Source organism: Neofelis nebulosa, chromosome 2 (assembly GCF_028018385.1).
Source record: "Neofelis nebulosa isolate mNeoNeb1 chromosome 2, mNeoNeb1.pri, whole genome shotgun sequence".
Lineage (NCBI taxonomy): Eukaryota > Metazoa > Chordata > Mammalia > Carnivora > Felidae > Neofelis > Neofelis nebulosa.
The window spans coordinates 34,212,490-34,225,316 of NC_080783.1; the positions used below are offsets into that span (position 1 = coordinate 34,212,490).

At 39.7% G+C, this 12,827-nt stretch overlaps 1 protein-coding gene across 7 annotated transcripts in view; it reads left to right on the forward strand.

Annotated features, from left to right (window-relative positions):
* Positions 1–12,827, forward strand: part of LOC131500223 (transmembrane protein 237) — a 73,338-nt gene that overhangs the window by 42,829 nt on the left and 17,682 nt on the right. For 5 of the 7 annotated variants that reach the window (XR_009256188.1, XM_058709088.1, XM_058709068.1 and 2 more), the window contains 4 exons: positions 80–228; positions 5,021–5,052; positions 6,624–6,680; positions 7,633–7,773. Coding sequence is in view for 6 of the 7 variants with exons in the window: in XM_058709088.1 (XP_058565071.1) it covers positions 80–228; positions 5,021–5,052; positions 6,624–6,680; positions 7,633–7,773 (379 nt within the window). In the remaining variant the exon portion in view is untranslated. Of the gene's footprint in view, positions 1–79; positions 229–2,583; positions 2,786–2,829; positions 3,563–5,020; positions 5,053–5,668; positions 5,680–6,623; positions 6,681–7,632; positions 7,774–12,827 lie in introns of those variants that run through there. The other 2 variants (XM_058709108.1, XM_058709117.1) reach the window with 2 other exon arrangements.

Sequence of the window (12,827 nt, forward strand, 5' to 3'; positions counted from 1 at the left end):
AACATCAAAACAAACTGTGTATTATTTATATTTATCTTATTAAGTCTGTGCTATCCATATTTTTTCATTTCTCCTGAAGGATGAAGATCTACAAGAGATGGAGGATTTAGCCCAAAAGATGGAGACACAGTTTGGCCAGTTTTTTGATCATGTGATTGTGAATGACAACTTGCAAGATGCCTGTGCCCAATTGTTGTCTGCAGTTCAGAAGGCCCAGGAGGAGCCTCAGTGGGTACCAGCAACATGGGTTTCCTCTGACACTGAGTCTTAATGAGGCTTCCTGCTTAATGCTGGGGTTTTAACAATATTCATCTGTTACAGAGCTCTGGAATAACAGCTGCAATCTAAAACAGCAGGATTTGCTCCATTACAATGTGTACAACTTTAAAAGTGGTGCAGTTTATTAATTAGTCCGGTTTGAAAAAAAAATATTTGCATTGTATGTATGTAGAATTACCTCCTTGGCTTTCAGGAAAAAATGTTTTCCTTTACCTCATATGCAGCAATGGTAGGAGTACGAACAATGTTAAGCCAGTGAGTATGAGAACCTTTCATAGATTTCATGCGGTTTTTGTACAATTCAGATAAAAGAGCTTCCCTAAATAAAATAAGTAGTATTTAATTTCAGAAACTGGATTTTGCCTCATGAAACTTCTATTTTATGAAAATGGCTTTTACTTGACTTAGCAAGAAAGAAGGGTTAATGTACACATTTCACATCTAATGTGAAAACTTACAGAAAAGACACTGCCCTCATCATTTATAAATCAATCTACAAGGAAAAAAATTATTCTTCTGTTCAGAGCTGTAACAATCACTAATTTGCCTAAAAGCCAACGTCCATATTATGCCTAAACTAGGAAAGGGCAATTGACTTTAGTCCTAGAGACTCGTATCTGAGAAAACCACAAGGTGAGGATGCTATTCCATGAAGTCTTATTTTTCTTTCTTCCCTAGATCTTGAGACTTGCAGTCACTCTTTTTTTTCAACGTTTTTTTTTTTTTTATTTTTTATTTTTGGGACAGAGAGAGACAGAGCATGAACGGGGGAGGGGCAGAAAGAGAGGGAGACACAGAATCGGAAACAGGCTCCAGGCTCTGAGCCATCAGCCCAGAGCCTGACGCGGGGCTCGAACTCACGGACCGCGAGATCGTGACCTGGCTGAAGTCGGACCTTTAACCGACTGCGCCACCCAGGCGCCCCAAGACTTGCAGTCACTCTTATTGGCCCTGTATCTGTTTATCTTCTGCATCATTCTCTAACATTCCCCATACCCACACCATCCCTCTATTCCTCCAATCTCTTTCTTAACTATAAAAGAAACCAAGTGCATACTTCAAGGTATTTGTAGTTCTTTTTTACTTAAAGTGATTATCTTAAAAAAACAACTACCAAAGGGGGGGAAAAAAACAACCAAAGAAAAAAATTAACCCCCCAAGAAACCCCAACCAAAGAGAATTAAGTCATTTTTAATGATACTTAGGTTATCTCGGGTTTGATCTTCTGTTTTTTTGAGAAAAATTTTTCCTAAACTTGATTTACAGAGATGGAAGATAAGCAACTGGCGAAAATTTGAGAATTGCCTGTATCAACAGAGACAGACAGACACACAGACACACACACCCCCACACCCACACACCTGGAAAAAAATCTGATACTAGTCTGTATCAATACATACCCACCCTGAAACACTGGGCTTGTGTGTGTGTGTGTGTGTGTGTGTGTGTGTGGTGTGGGGGCGTGGGTGTCTCCAGCATCTTGTAAAGGTGGTACACGAGTTGTGTCTTTCCATAATGTCAGCTTTATTCACTCATAAAGCAGGATTTACACAATTTTAACAGATGCAGGATTCCAAACTGAATGACATTTCACTACCTGTTTAACTTGACTTCACATATGTGACACAAGATAAAGTCACAATAAACAAGATACAAGGGTAAGAAGTTAAAGAATCAAACGCCAAGTCAGTCAATGAGTGCCTCCTTCAGATGAAAACTCAGTCCGGTCCAGGTCAGCTCTGGTTGCTATCTGCACATTATGTTCAAGCAGTGGAGTGGTCTCTATTATGTTCAGAGATCAGTCTCTTTTTTTTTAATATTTCAATTGATATTTATTCATATTTGTCCATGTAAGGTAAAATGTTTTTTTCTCTTTTTTTTTAATATAAAATTTATTGTCAAATTTGTTTCCATACAACACCCGGTGCTCATCCCAACAGGTGCCCTCCTCAATGCCCATCACCCACTTTCTCCTCCCTCTCACCCCCCATCAACCCTCAGTTTATTCTCAGTTTTTAAGAGTCTCTTATGCTTTGCCTCCTTCCCTCTCTGTAACTTTAGCCCTTCCAGACTTCTGGTTCTAGGGATGATCAGTGCCTGGCTCTTCTAGGCAATCTTGGCATTGCCGATTATCAGTTCTCGGTACCAACAGAGTGTTTTGGGTTTAGCGGTATCTATTCTCTGCTCACAGCCCTTGACTGCCTACTTGATTCATTCATTTCTTCACTGCTTGACAAAAGTGATTCCACCAGGCTCACTACAGGGCTAACAGTGCCCCTCCCTAACTCTGACGCCTTGGTGGGCGGGGCTTGACACAGCGAAGGCGGGCAGAGACCTGGCCCCCAGAGCTGCGGCCTAACCCGACACCGCAAAGCCCCCGCCTGACGCAGGTCCCGGAGGCACGGTCGCGGGAGCCAGGCTCGGGCCGCCGGCCGTTGCGTTGAGAGACCCTGGCTGGGAGAGCGCAATGAGGGCGGACTCGGGGCTCCGCCTGGAGGCCGAACCGGTGAGCGGCTCTTCGGCCACGGAAGTGGCAGCGGTGGAGGGTGCTGTCCTAACGCTTCAGCTGGCCCTGAGGCGGGGCCATGCCTAGGGCTGGGGATCGCAAAGGGAGAGCACTGCCAGTGATGTGTGCGCGTCCACCCATTTGGTGCTCACAGGATTAGACTGGAGCGGGCAATAGAAGTTCTTCCCGACGCCGGGACCCGAACTCCTGGAGCCAGGGGAGAAGCAGGGCGTGAAGTTTCTGGTGGCCTGAGCGCCCGATGTTGCTATGACAACGTCTCTCTTCGCTGCCTTCCCGCCCCCTGCGTGTTCCCGGGGTGCCAGCGAGGTCTCTCATGCGGATTCCTCCCGGAGGGCATTTACCTGCCCAGGAAAGAGATCGCAGTTTCCTAGCGGACACTTAATCATGGTCTTTTCCCACCTCCCAGGAACAAATCACTGCAACCACTTGGGAAACCATGGGTGGAACCGTGATTGCTGTCCTATGCCCGCTGGAGTCTCTTTTCCTTGGCACGTCAACCCCCACTCCGACGTCCCCTTTTCTGCAAGGCTAGATTGCAAAGGCCCAACCAGCTCCCCGCGCTTATCCTCGCCCCCACCTTGCAGAGAAGGGCTGAGAGCCACAGCAGCCAGTGCCGCGCAGTCCAATGACGCACGGCGCCTGCGCGTGGCCTGCCCGGGCGGGAGTGAGCAGGGGGCGGGGTGTGAGCTCTTCGAACCTGGAGGCTGAGCGCCGCGGGGAAGCAGGGTTTTAGACCGAATGGGAAAGAAGCAGGTGGTAAGCGAGCCTTAGTTATGTTTGAGCTATTAGGATTTTGTGTTCAGTCGAGCTGTCCTGCTTTTATGGGGCTTAAAGTTGGCTTTGTGGATGGGTGACACGTCATTTTTGCGGGACTTTTGAAATGTGGAACGTGTGAACTGAATCCTTGGACAGAACGCGATCCATAGCATCTTTACAATAGCGCTTTCTTATGACTATCGTTTTTTTCCAGTTGTAATTTAAACTACCAGATAGTATTAAGACAGCCTGCTTTGTCCTAATCTCGTAGCATTTGTATTAATACACCGTTTGAACGAATGGATTGCTAAATGGGACGATCGTAGAACAAACTAAGACTGTCTAAAATGTAACCCTTTTGAATCATGCCCTCTGCAAGGAGCATGAGACAGTTGGGACATTAGATTGATTTTGAGGTATTTCTGTTAGTATTTTATTTTGAAAGATCGCAGAATGCTTCTCATCTCTAATCTCTGAACTGCAAACACTTTCTCTTATTCATGTAAAGTGGCATTTATAACGGGTGTGTGTGTGTGTGTGTGTGTGTGTAATTCTTTCTGCCCTAAAATGCATTCCTCATGCTGTATTCAGAGTGATTTCTTTAAAAAAGTGTGTTACTCTGTGGCATACAACCTCCACTGGCTTCTCGTTTAATTAAAACAAAGTCTGGACACCTTTTGTCTTCAAGACCCTAATGGTAGTGCCTGGGTGGCTCAGTCTGTTAAACCTCAGACCCTGGACTTGGGCTCAGATCATGATCTTACCCTTGGTGGGATCAAGCCCCTTGTTGGTTCTGGGCTGAGAGTGGGGAGCTTGCTTGGGATTCTCTCTCTCCCTCTCCCTCTGCCCTGACCCCACTCAGGTGTGCACTCTCTCGCTCAAAAAAATAAACTTAAAAAAAAAGACCCCAATTAATTAATCTGGCCCCTGCCTATCCTTTGTAACTGTGCTGCAGCTTTACTGGCCTTCTTTTAGCTGAAACACTGTAATCTCTCTTAAAAGCCTTTGTGTTTGCTCCCCTTTGGCTCCTTTCTTATTCAGGTCTCAGCTCAAATATCTCAGAGAGACTTTCCCTAACTAAAGTAGCACTCCACATCCTCCCTCATTTTTGTGTGTGTGCGAGTGTGTGTGCATGTGTGTGCATGTGTATATGTGTAATCTTCTCATACTTAACTACTAGAAAGAAAGTTCCATAAAAGCAGGGATTTCTCTGTTTTGTTCATTAATGTAACTGTAGTCCTTAGGACACAGCCTGACATGTAGATAGAAAGGAGTAGTAGGAAGGAAGGAATTTTATATGAAATTTAGAAATTGTTAAGACAAATTTAGAATTGCCCATCTGATTCTCAGTAGTACTTCTTGAGTTTCATTTGATGAACAGGGTTATCAAATGATTTGAAGTACATGAAGATGTTCTGAGGCTTTTACTTACAAGCAGTTTTCTTCTTCTCCCCATAGCGTCCTCCACGAGCCCTTCCACCTGTGCCAAGGTAAAAATAAGTTAGTTTTATTTTTTATTGAGTTTTAAAAATGTAAAATGAATAAAGTGAAAAAATTGACTAGTACAATTGCAAAATTATAATAATTCAGAGAAAACTTCTTGAAAATTTTAGAAAAAGGCTTCCTAAAAGTTTAAAGGTACACAATTCTTGAATCATTAGGATTACAGTTATAATTAAATGTTCTGTTTCAAAGCCTGAATGTCAACATGGTAAGATAATGGATCCATTCTGAATGTTTTAATGTCTTGTTTATAAGACTTTTGATCCTCTTTGGGTTGCTAGAATAGTTTCTTCAGTTTAAGCTGGTTTTAATCAGTGACAAAATAAGAATTCTTAATCTGCTTAATCCACTTTATGAATAGACAGTAGGTAATATGTATATGTAAGTTCAGAAAATATTGGGGTTATTTTGTTAACAGTTTTATTAGCTTTTTTACTTATAAAAATATGCTAGTTTATAAACTAGCTGGCTCTGTGAAAGCTTATTTTTAAATTTACAATGACTTAAGTCAGTTTTCAGTGTAACAATATAATAGATTTCTAATTAATAGTTTCTTTTTTTTTTGTCTTTGTCCTAATTAAATGTGGTCGGTGTCATGTAAAGTGCTATTCAAGGTGAGTTAGTTCATCCTTAACGTAAAACTTTTAAAACTGGGAGTTCAAAAGTTAATTTGATTCCTTAATGTTTTTCTTAAAGTTGAATCTGAATGGTATAATTTATAATATTGCAATATACTTTTATCCTTTTAGCAAAATATCCTTATGACTGCTATTTTTTAAATGAAGGTTGATCTATAGCACTAGTTATATGAGTGATACTTTACCTTACAAATATGAAAGCACTCATTCCAGGATGGAGTCACCCACAACATGACCATTGGCTAGTTTATAGTTTTGTAATAGGGATGACATTGTCTTTTGTCTCATTTAATCAGGATAGACTGGGCTATGCTATACCAACCTCAAAATCTCTAACTTAATATCATACAAGGTTATTTCTGGTTAATATTTCTGGTTAATATTTCTAAGTACACCGTGGCAACAACCCAGGCCAGTTGCCTTTCACCACTCTTTGCTATGACGTCATGATTCAGGCTACTTCCATTCTGTGGCTCTGCCATCTTAACATACTTCAGCAAAGGAAGAGAAAGCTGGAGAGTTACTCACTAGCTCTTTCAATGTTTTGGCACATCGGTTCTCACAGTATATTGGCTCAACCCAGTCTCAGGCCACACCTGGGTGCAAGGGGGCTGGAAAACGTGGGTGATCAGATGAATATTTTGTGAGCCCACTTTTCTAGTATTAGAAACGTCACTGTTTCTTTCTTTCTTTTTTTAATGTCGCTGTTTCTAATATTACTGACCAACAGTGAGCTACTGGCATTATACTATAAGCTTTCTTTGATTTTGTCAAGTTCTTGCCTCCTTCCCCTAATGTGTAGAAGTTGGCTGGACCTAGGGAAGAGAGGGAAAGGTCTTCCCTACTAAAAGTTCCTTTTGACTGCTCTCTGCATTGAAATTTAGGCAGCCTTTTCTGTTTTGTGTGTGTGTGTTTTATAGGTGATATTCCCCTTAGTCGTCCTAAGAAAAAGAAGCCCAGAACAAAAAACACACTAGGTAAGAAGTTGTTCTTTTTTTGTGGGGTCACAAGACTTTCTAGGACCTTAGGCATGACAAACATCGCCAATGAGGTAGAGGCAAAGCCCCAGAAGTCCCAAGTCACTGCTGTGTTGAGGATAGAATCAAAGTCAGTTTAAGGAAGTGGAAGGTGATAGTGAGGAACAAGGCAGTGGGCAGCCTGAAGAGTGTCTAGAAGCATTCGTGGAATAAAGGATTGTACTACTTAAACTCTTACTTCCACAGCATTCTTGGACTCTTTGAGGTCTTTTATCCCTAGACAACGTAAATTGTCTTAAGCTGTGATTGATTTCAGACCCTTGAACAGGATACTGGATTTAGAGACACAATGTCCTGGGATCCCTAATTTCAGTCAAAGAATCTCTTCATTAGCAAGAGTCTGAAGTCAAGGCCATATTAACCATGTGTTAGAGGTTGTACAATAAGCAAGTTTTGTGAACTTTTTGTCTTAGTTATCCACTAATACTCCTGGATGTTCTGTCAGTAACTTAAACTCAGCATGTTCAGAATTCATCATTACCTTCAACCATAAATCAATTTTTTACTTCTCACAAATTTCTGTTAATGGAATCCCCCATTCTCCCAGTCACTTGGGCTCAAAACCTAGTCAGCTCTAACTCGTCCCTCCACTCTACTTGCTGCCTGTTACGAATCTTAAGATGTGAAAATATCTGTGTCTGTATGTAGAGATATAATAAAAAACAAAAACAAAAACCCTTGAGTATTGATTTGATATATTAACTACTGAATTTATTTTAATTTATAATGTGATATAAGTGTGGGTTAAGACCAATTCTTATAGGCAAAGATGTAACAAAGGACAGTTAGTCATCATTTAGGAACTATTCTAGTTCCATTTTTTTTTCATCTTTTAAGACTCAGTGATCTTTGGTTAAATTATCCTGTTTTTTCCCATTCCACTTGTCTGCAGGTAGCGCTTCTTCAGAAGGCCTTGTTCAGCCTCCTGTTCACAAGCCATCTGAGGGCAGTGAGCCACCAGCTAAAGAATCCACAGAACAACCAAAAGAAGCTCCTGTTCCAAGGAAGCAGAGGAAGACGAGGCTACCTCTTGGTATGTGAAGAGACCAAGGTTAGGTTGTGATACTAGTTGTTATATTGGGGGTATGATTTAAAATTTCTCTGTTCCCATTTTTCCTCACCCATATCCCTTTACTTTTTTCTTTCTTAAAGTTTTACCACTGGAGTAACTCTAATAGGTTAGGTCAAGAACCCTTTAGAGAGTCTCTTTTTTCATATTTCTATATATTATGAGGGAAGGAATACAAATACAGGATTAAAACAGAAAGTTCAGATTTTGGTGTGTATAAGAATTTAGTATGTGATAAAATGGACATTTAAGATGAGTGGGGAAAGGATAGATTCAGTTAATACTGAATCTATGAACAATGCAATGAAAGAACAGTCATCATTTATTGAGTCTTGCTATGTCCCAGGCGCTATTCACAAGGTAAACAAAATACTGTCAAATATCAAATTGGCAATGCTTTTTTTCAGATTATAAAATTTAAAAGTGTTAGATGAAACATATATACACATATACATATATTACATATATGTATAAAAATTGATGAGGAAGGGGCACACTCATATACTGCTGCTAAGAGCGCAAATTAGTATAGCCTGTCTGAACTGCTAGAAATAGAAGTAACTCCACTAGCCACAATAATTAAAGGATGGTAACTTCAGCATTATTTATAGGAGTAGAAACTGGTAATAACCATAGCTAACAAAGTGATACTGGCTAAATAAATCATATTTTATCCATTTAATGGAAACCAGGCCTCATTAAAAGGATTGTTAAGGTGAAATAGTGACATGGAAAACCATCAGTAATATACTGTTGAGTCATTGTACTCATACATATAATACATATAATAGTATATACATTAATATACATACATATTAATATACATACATACATATAATAGTATATATCAAAGGATCCTATTTTTGTAAAATATGTTGTATTAATTTCCCAGGGCTGCCATAACAAATTATTATAAATGGAGAAACTTAAATGAACAGAAATTTATTCTCCAACAGTTCTGGAGGATAGAAGTCCAAAACAAGGTGCCTGCAGGGCCATCCTCCCTCTAAAGGCTCTAGGAAAGAATCCATCCTTGCCTCTTCTAGCTTATGGTGGTTATTGGCAATCCTTGATGTTCTTTGGCTTGTGGCAATATAACTCCATTTTGTACACCCGTCTTCACATTTTCCCATATTTTCTGGTATAAGGATTTCAGTCATTAGATTTCAGGCCCATCCTAATCCAGCATGATCTTATCTTAACTTGATTATAACTGCAAAGACCCTATTTCCAAATAGAGTCTCATTCACAGGTACTGGGGGTTAGGACTTGAACATATCTTTTGTTGGGGGACACAGTTCAACCCAGAACACATGTATATGCATGCATCTATATAGTAAAAACAATGGAAAGATATAGCAAAGGTAGGTTTTTTGGAAGAAGGAATTAGGGATGATTTTTATTGTCTTTCTTCATTTATTTTTTACTAATTTTTCAAATATTGAGCATTATGACTTTTATAGTAATTAGAAGAAAGATAATGGGTTTTGTTAGAGTAAAACAAAGGGAAGGAATGAGGATTGGGAGATTAGCTCTTTCCTACTAACATTGGCCCCTGATGAATAATTTATTACAAAATAACTACCCTGACCAATTACTTATCCTCTTAGAAAATAGTAGGTCCTGATGGGATGGAAGAATTACAGGAGGAGAGGGTAGGAACTAGAAGAGTTCATAGCATGGAGCACAGTTTTTAGAGGCAAGTTGAAGTAGGATGCTGCAGTGCCCAGGGACAGTGAGTATTTATGAAGGGCAGAGGGCAGAAGAAGGAAAAAGAGACAGAAATGACGATCAGACAGTTTTATGATTTCTTTCATTACTGGCAGTAAATATAGTTGAATTAAAACTACCACCATAGTTAATTTAGTTAGGGTACAAATTTGAAAATCAAGATGGATACCAGTACCTAGTTTTACAATTTATGAAAAATGTATTTACAGAAATGACCATTTCTATTTTATGTATGTATGTATGTATGTATGTATTATTTTTAGTTAGAGAGAGAGTGCAAGCAGGGGAGAGGGGTAGAGGAATAGAGAGAGAGTCTTAAGCTGGCTTCACGCTCAGGATGGAGTTGAATGGGATGCTCAATCCCATGAAGCTGTGATCATTAATTGAGCTGAAATCGAGAGTTGGATGGTCACCTGACTGAGCCATCCAGGCGCCTCTGACTTGGCCATTTTTAGAAAGTTATGGACCCAACTAAGTTCTGGGCCAAAAAAGCACCTGTCACTGTCATTCCAGAATGTACTCATCTATGCAAGTCCAGCTTTCTAAATTTCTGGGTACTTAATTTTGTATGATTTTTATTTTGTTTCATCTGGATGATTATGGTATGCTTTACTTCTTTGGTATTTCCAGTTTGGGCTAAAGTGTTTTATTAAAATAGAATTCTGGGGGCTTTGAGGATATTCCAGGAAGCCATTGCCAGTATTTTCACATTGGAAGAATAGCTAGCTGATGAGAAGACTCCAATGACTTACTTAAACTTAAAACCCTGTGCTCAGGAAAGAGTTAATATAGCAAGCCTGAAACTGCTCTTGTTAGAAAGGCCTACTTGCATCTTCCTCAGTTTCTTTCATAAGCTTTCTATAGTTTTCAGCATATAGATCTTTTACTTCTTTGGTTACATTTACTCCTAGGTATTTAATGGTTTTGATGTCATTGTAAATGGGATCGATTCCCTGATATCTCTTTCTGTTGTTTCATTATTGGCATATAGAAATGCGACCGATTTCTGTGCATTGATTTTATATCCTGCAACTTTGCTCAATTCCTGTATTAACTCTAGCAGTTTTTTGGTGGAGTCTTTTGGGTTTTCCATGTAGAATTTAATGTCATTTGTGAAGAGTGAAAGGTTGATTTCTTCTTTGCCAGTTCGGATGCCTTTTATTTCGTTTTATTGTCTGATTGCTGAGGCTAGGACTTCTAATACTACGTTGAACAACAGTGGTGAGAATGGACATTCTTCTCATGTTCCTGATCTCAGGGGAAAGCTCTCAATTTTTCCCGATTGACGATGATATTAACTATGGAGCCTAAGTGTTCATCAACTGATGAATGGATAAAGGAGATGTGGTATATATATACAATGGAATACTACTCAGCAATGAAAAAGAAAGAAATCTTGCCATTTGCAACAACACGGTTGGAACTAGAGTGTATTATGCTAAGTGAAATAAGTCAGTCAGAGAAAGAGATATTGTATGATTTCACTCATAAGTGAAATTTGAGAAACTTACCAGATGATCATATGGGAAGGGAAGGAAAAATAAGATAAAAACAGAGAGGGAGGAAACCATAAGAGACTCTTAAATACAGAGAACAAATTGAGGGTTAAAGGGGATGGGGAAAATGGGTGATGGGTATTAAGGAGGGCACTTGTTGGGATGAGCACTGGGTGTTATATGTAAGCGATGAATCAGTGGAATCCACCCTGAAGCCAAGACCACACTGTATACAACTAGCTTGAGAATAATTAAAAAAAAGAAAAAGAAAGGCCACTTGAAAGGTTGCCTCTTCAACCTCTGGAACATGGATGATAAGCAGTTCCCCACACTTAAATAAAAGTTTCCCTAAATTATAAGGGTGGTTTGCTATGGATTTGTGTACACAATATGATTTATGCTGAATGCCTGCTTTCTTCTGGGAATCTGGAATTTGGGTATGTGCTAGGCAGGGAGTGCCTATGTGATCAGGTGCCAATAAAAGCCTTGGGTGCTGAGTTTCAATGAACTTTCCTGGTAGAGAAAGTGTCATACATGTCACAGCTTGTTGCTGGAGGAATTAGCGCATGCTGTGTGACTCCATTGATAGATGACTCTTGACAGCTTATACCTGGTTTCCTCTGGACTTTACTCCATGTGCCTTTGCCCTTTGCTGATTTTACTTTATGTCATTTCATTGTGATACATTGTAACTATGAATGTAAGGACTGGTGAGTGTAATGCCTTCTGAGTCCTGTGGGTCTGTTGGGTGAATATGTGATCTGTAGGTAATCTTGGGGCTCTCCCAAAACTCTGGGTACTAGATTACATAATTTTCCCCATATTTTTGGCATTACAATTTCTGTTTTTTTGGTGAGCATTTAGAGGTATAACATTATAAAAATTAAAAATTAGTAAAATGATGAAAAAATTTTGGTCTAATTAGAATTATTTTATTTTATTTTTTTTTAATTTACACCCAAATTAGTTAGCATATAGTGCAGCAATGATTTCAGCAGTAGATTCCTTAGTGCCCTTTACCCATTTAGCCCATCCCCCCTCCCACAACCCCTCCAGTAACCCTCTGTTTATTCTCCATATTTATGAGTCTCATCTGTTTTGTCCCCCTCCCTGTTTTTATATTATTTTTGTTTCCCTTCCCTTATGTTCATCTGTTTTGTCTCTTAAAGTCCTCATATGAGTGAAGTCATATGATTTTTGTCTTTCTCTGACTAATACTTAGCGTAATACCCTCCAGTTCTATCCATGTAGTTGCAAATGGCAAGATTTCATCCTTTTTGATTGCTGAGTAATAATCCATTGGATATATATACCACTTCTTCTTTATCCATTCATCCATTGATGGACATTTGGGCTCTTTCCATAGGTTGGCTGTTGTTGATAGTGCTGCTATGAACATTGGGGTTCCTGTGTCCCTTCGAAACAGCACACCTGTATCCCTTGGATAAATGCCTACTAGTGCAATTGCTGGTTCGTAGGGTAGTTCTATTTTTAGTTTTTTGAGGAACTTCCATACTGTTTTCCAGGGTGGCTGCACCAGCTTGCATTCCCACCAACAATGCAAAAGAGATGCTCTTTGTCCGCATCCTCGCCAACATCTGTTGTTGCCTGAGTTGTTCATGTTAGCCATTCTGACAGGTGTAAGGTGTTATCTCATTGTGGTTTTGATTTGTATTTCCCTGATGAGGAGTGATGTTGAGCATTTTTTCATGTGTCGGTTGGCCATCTGGAGGTTTTTGTTGGAGAAGTGTCTATTCATGTCTTTTGCCCATTTCTTCACTGGATTATTTG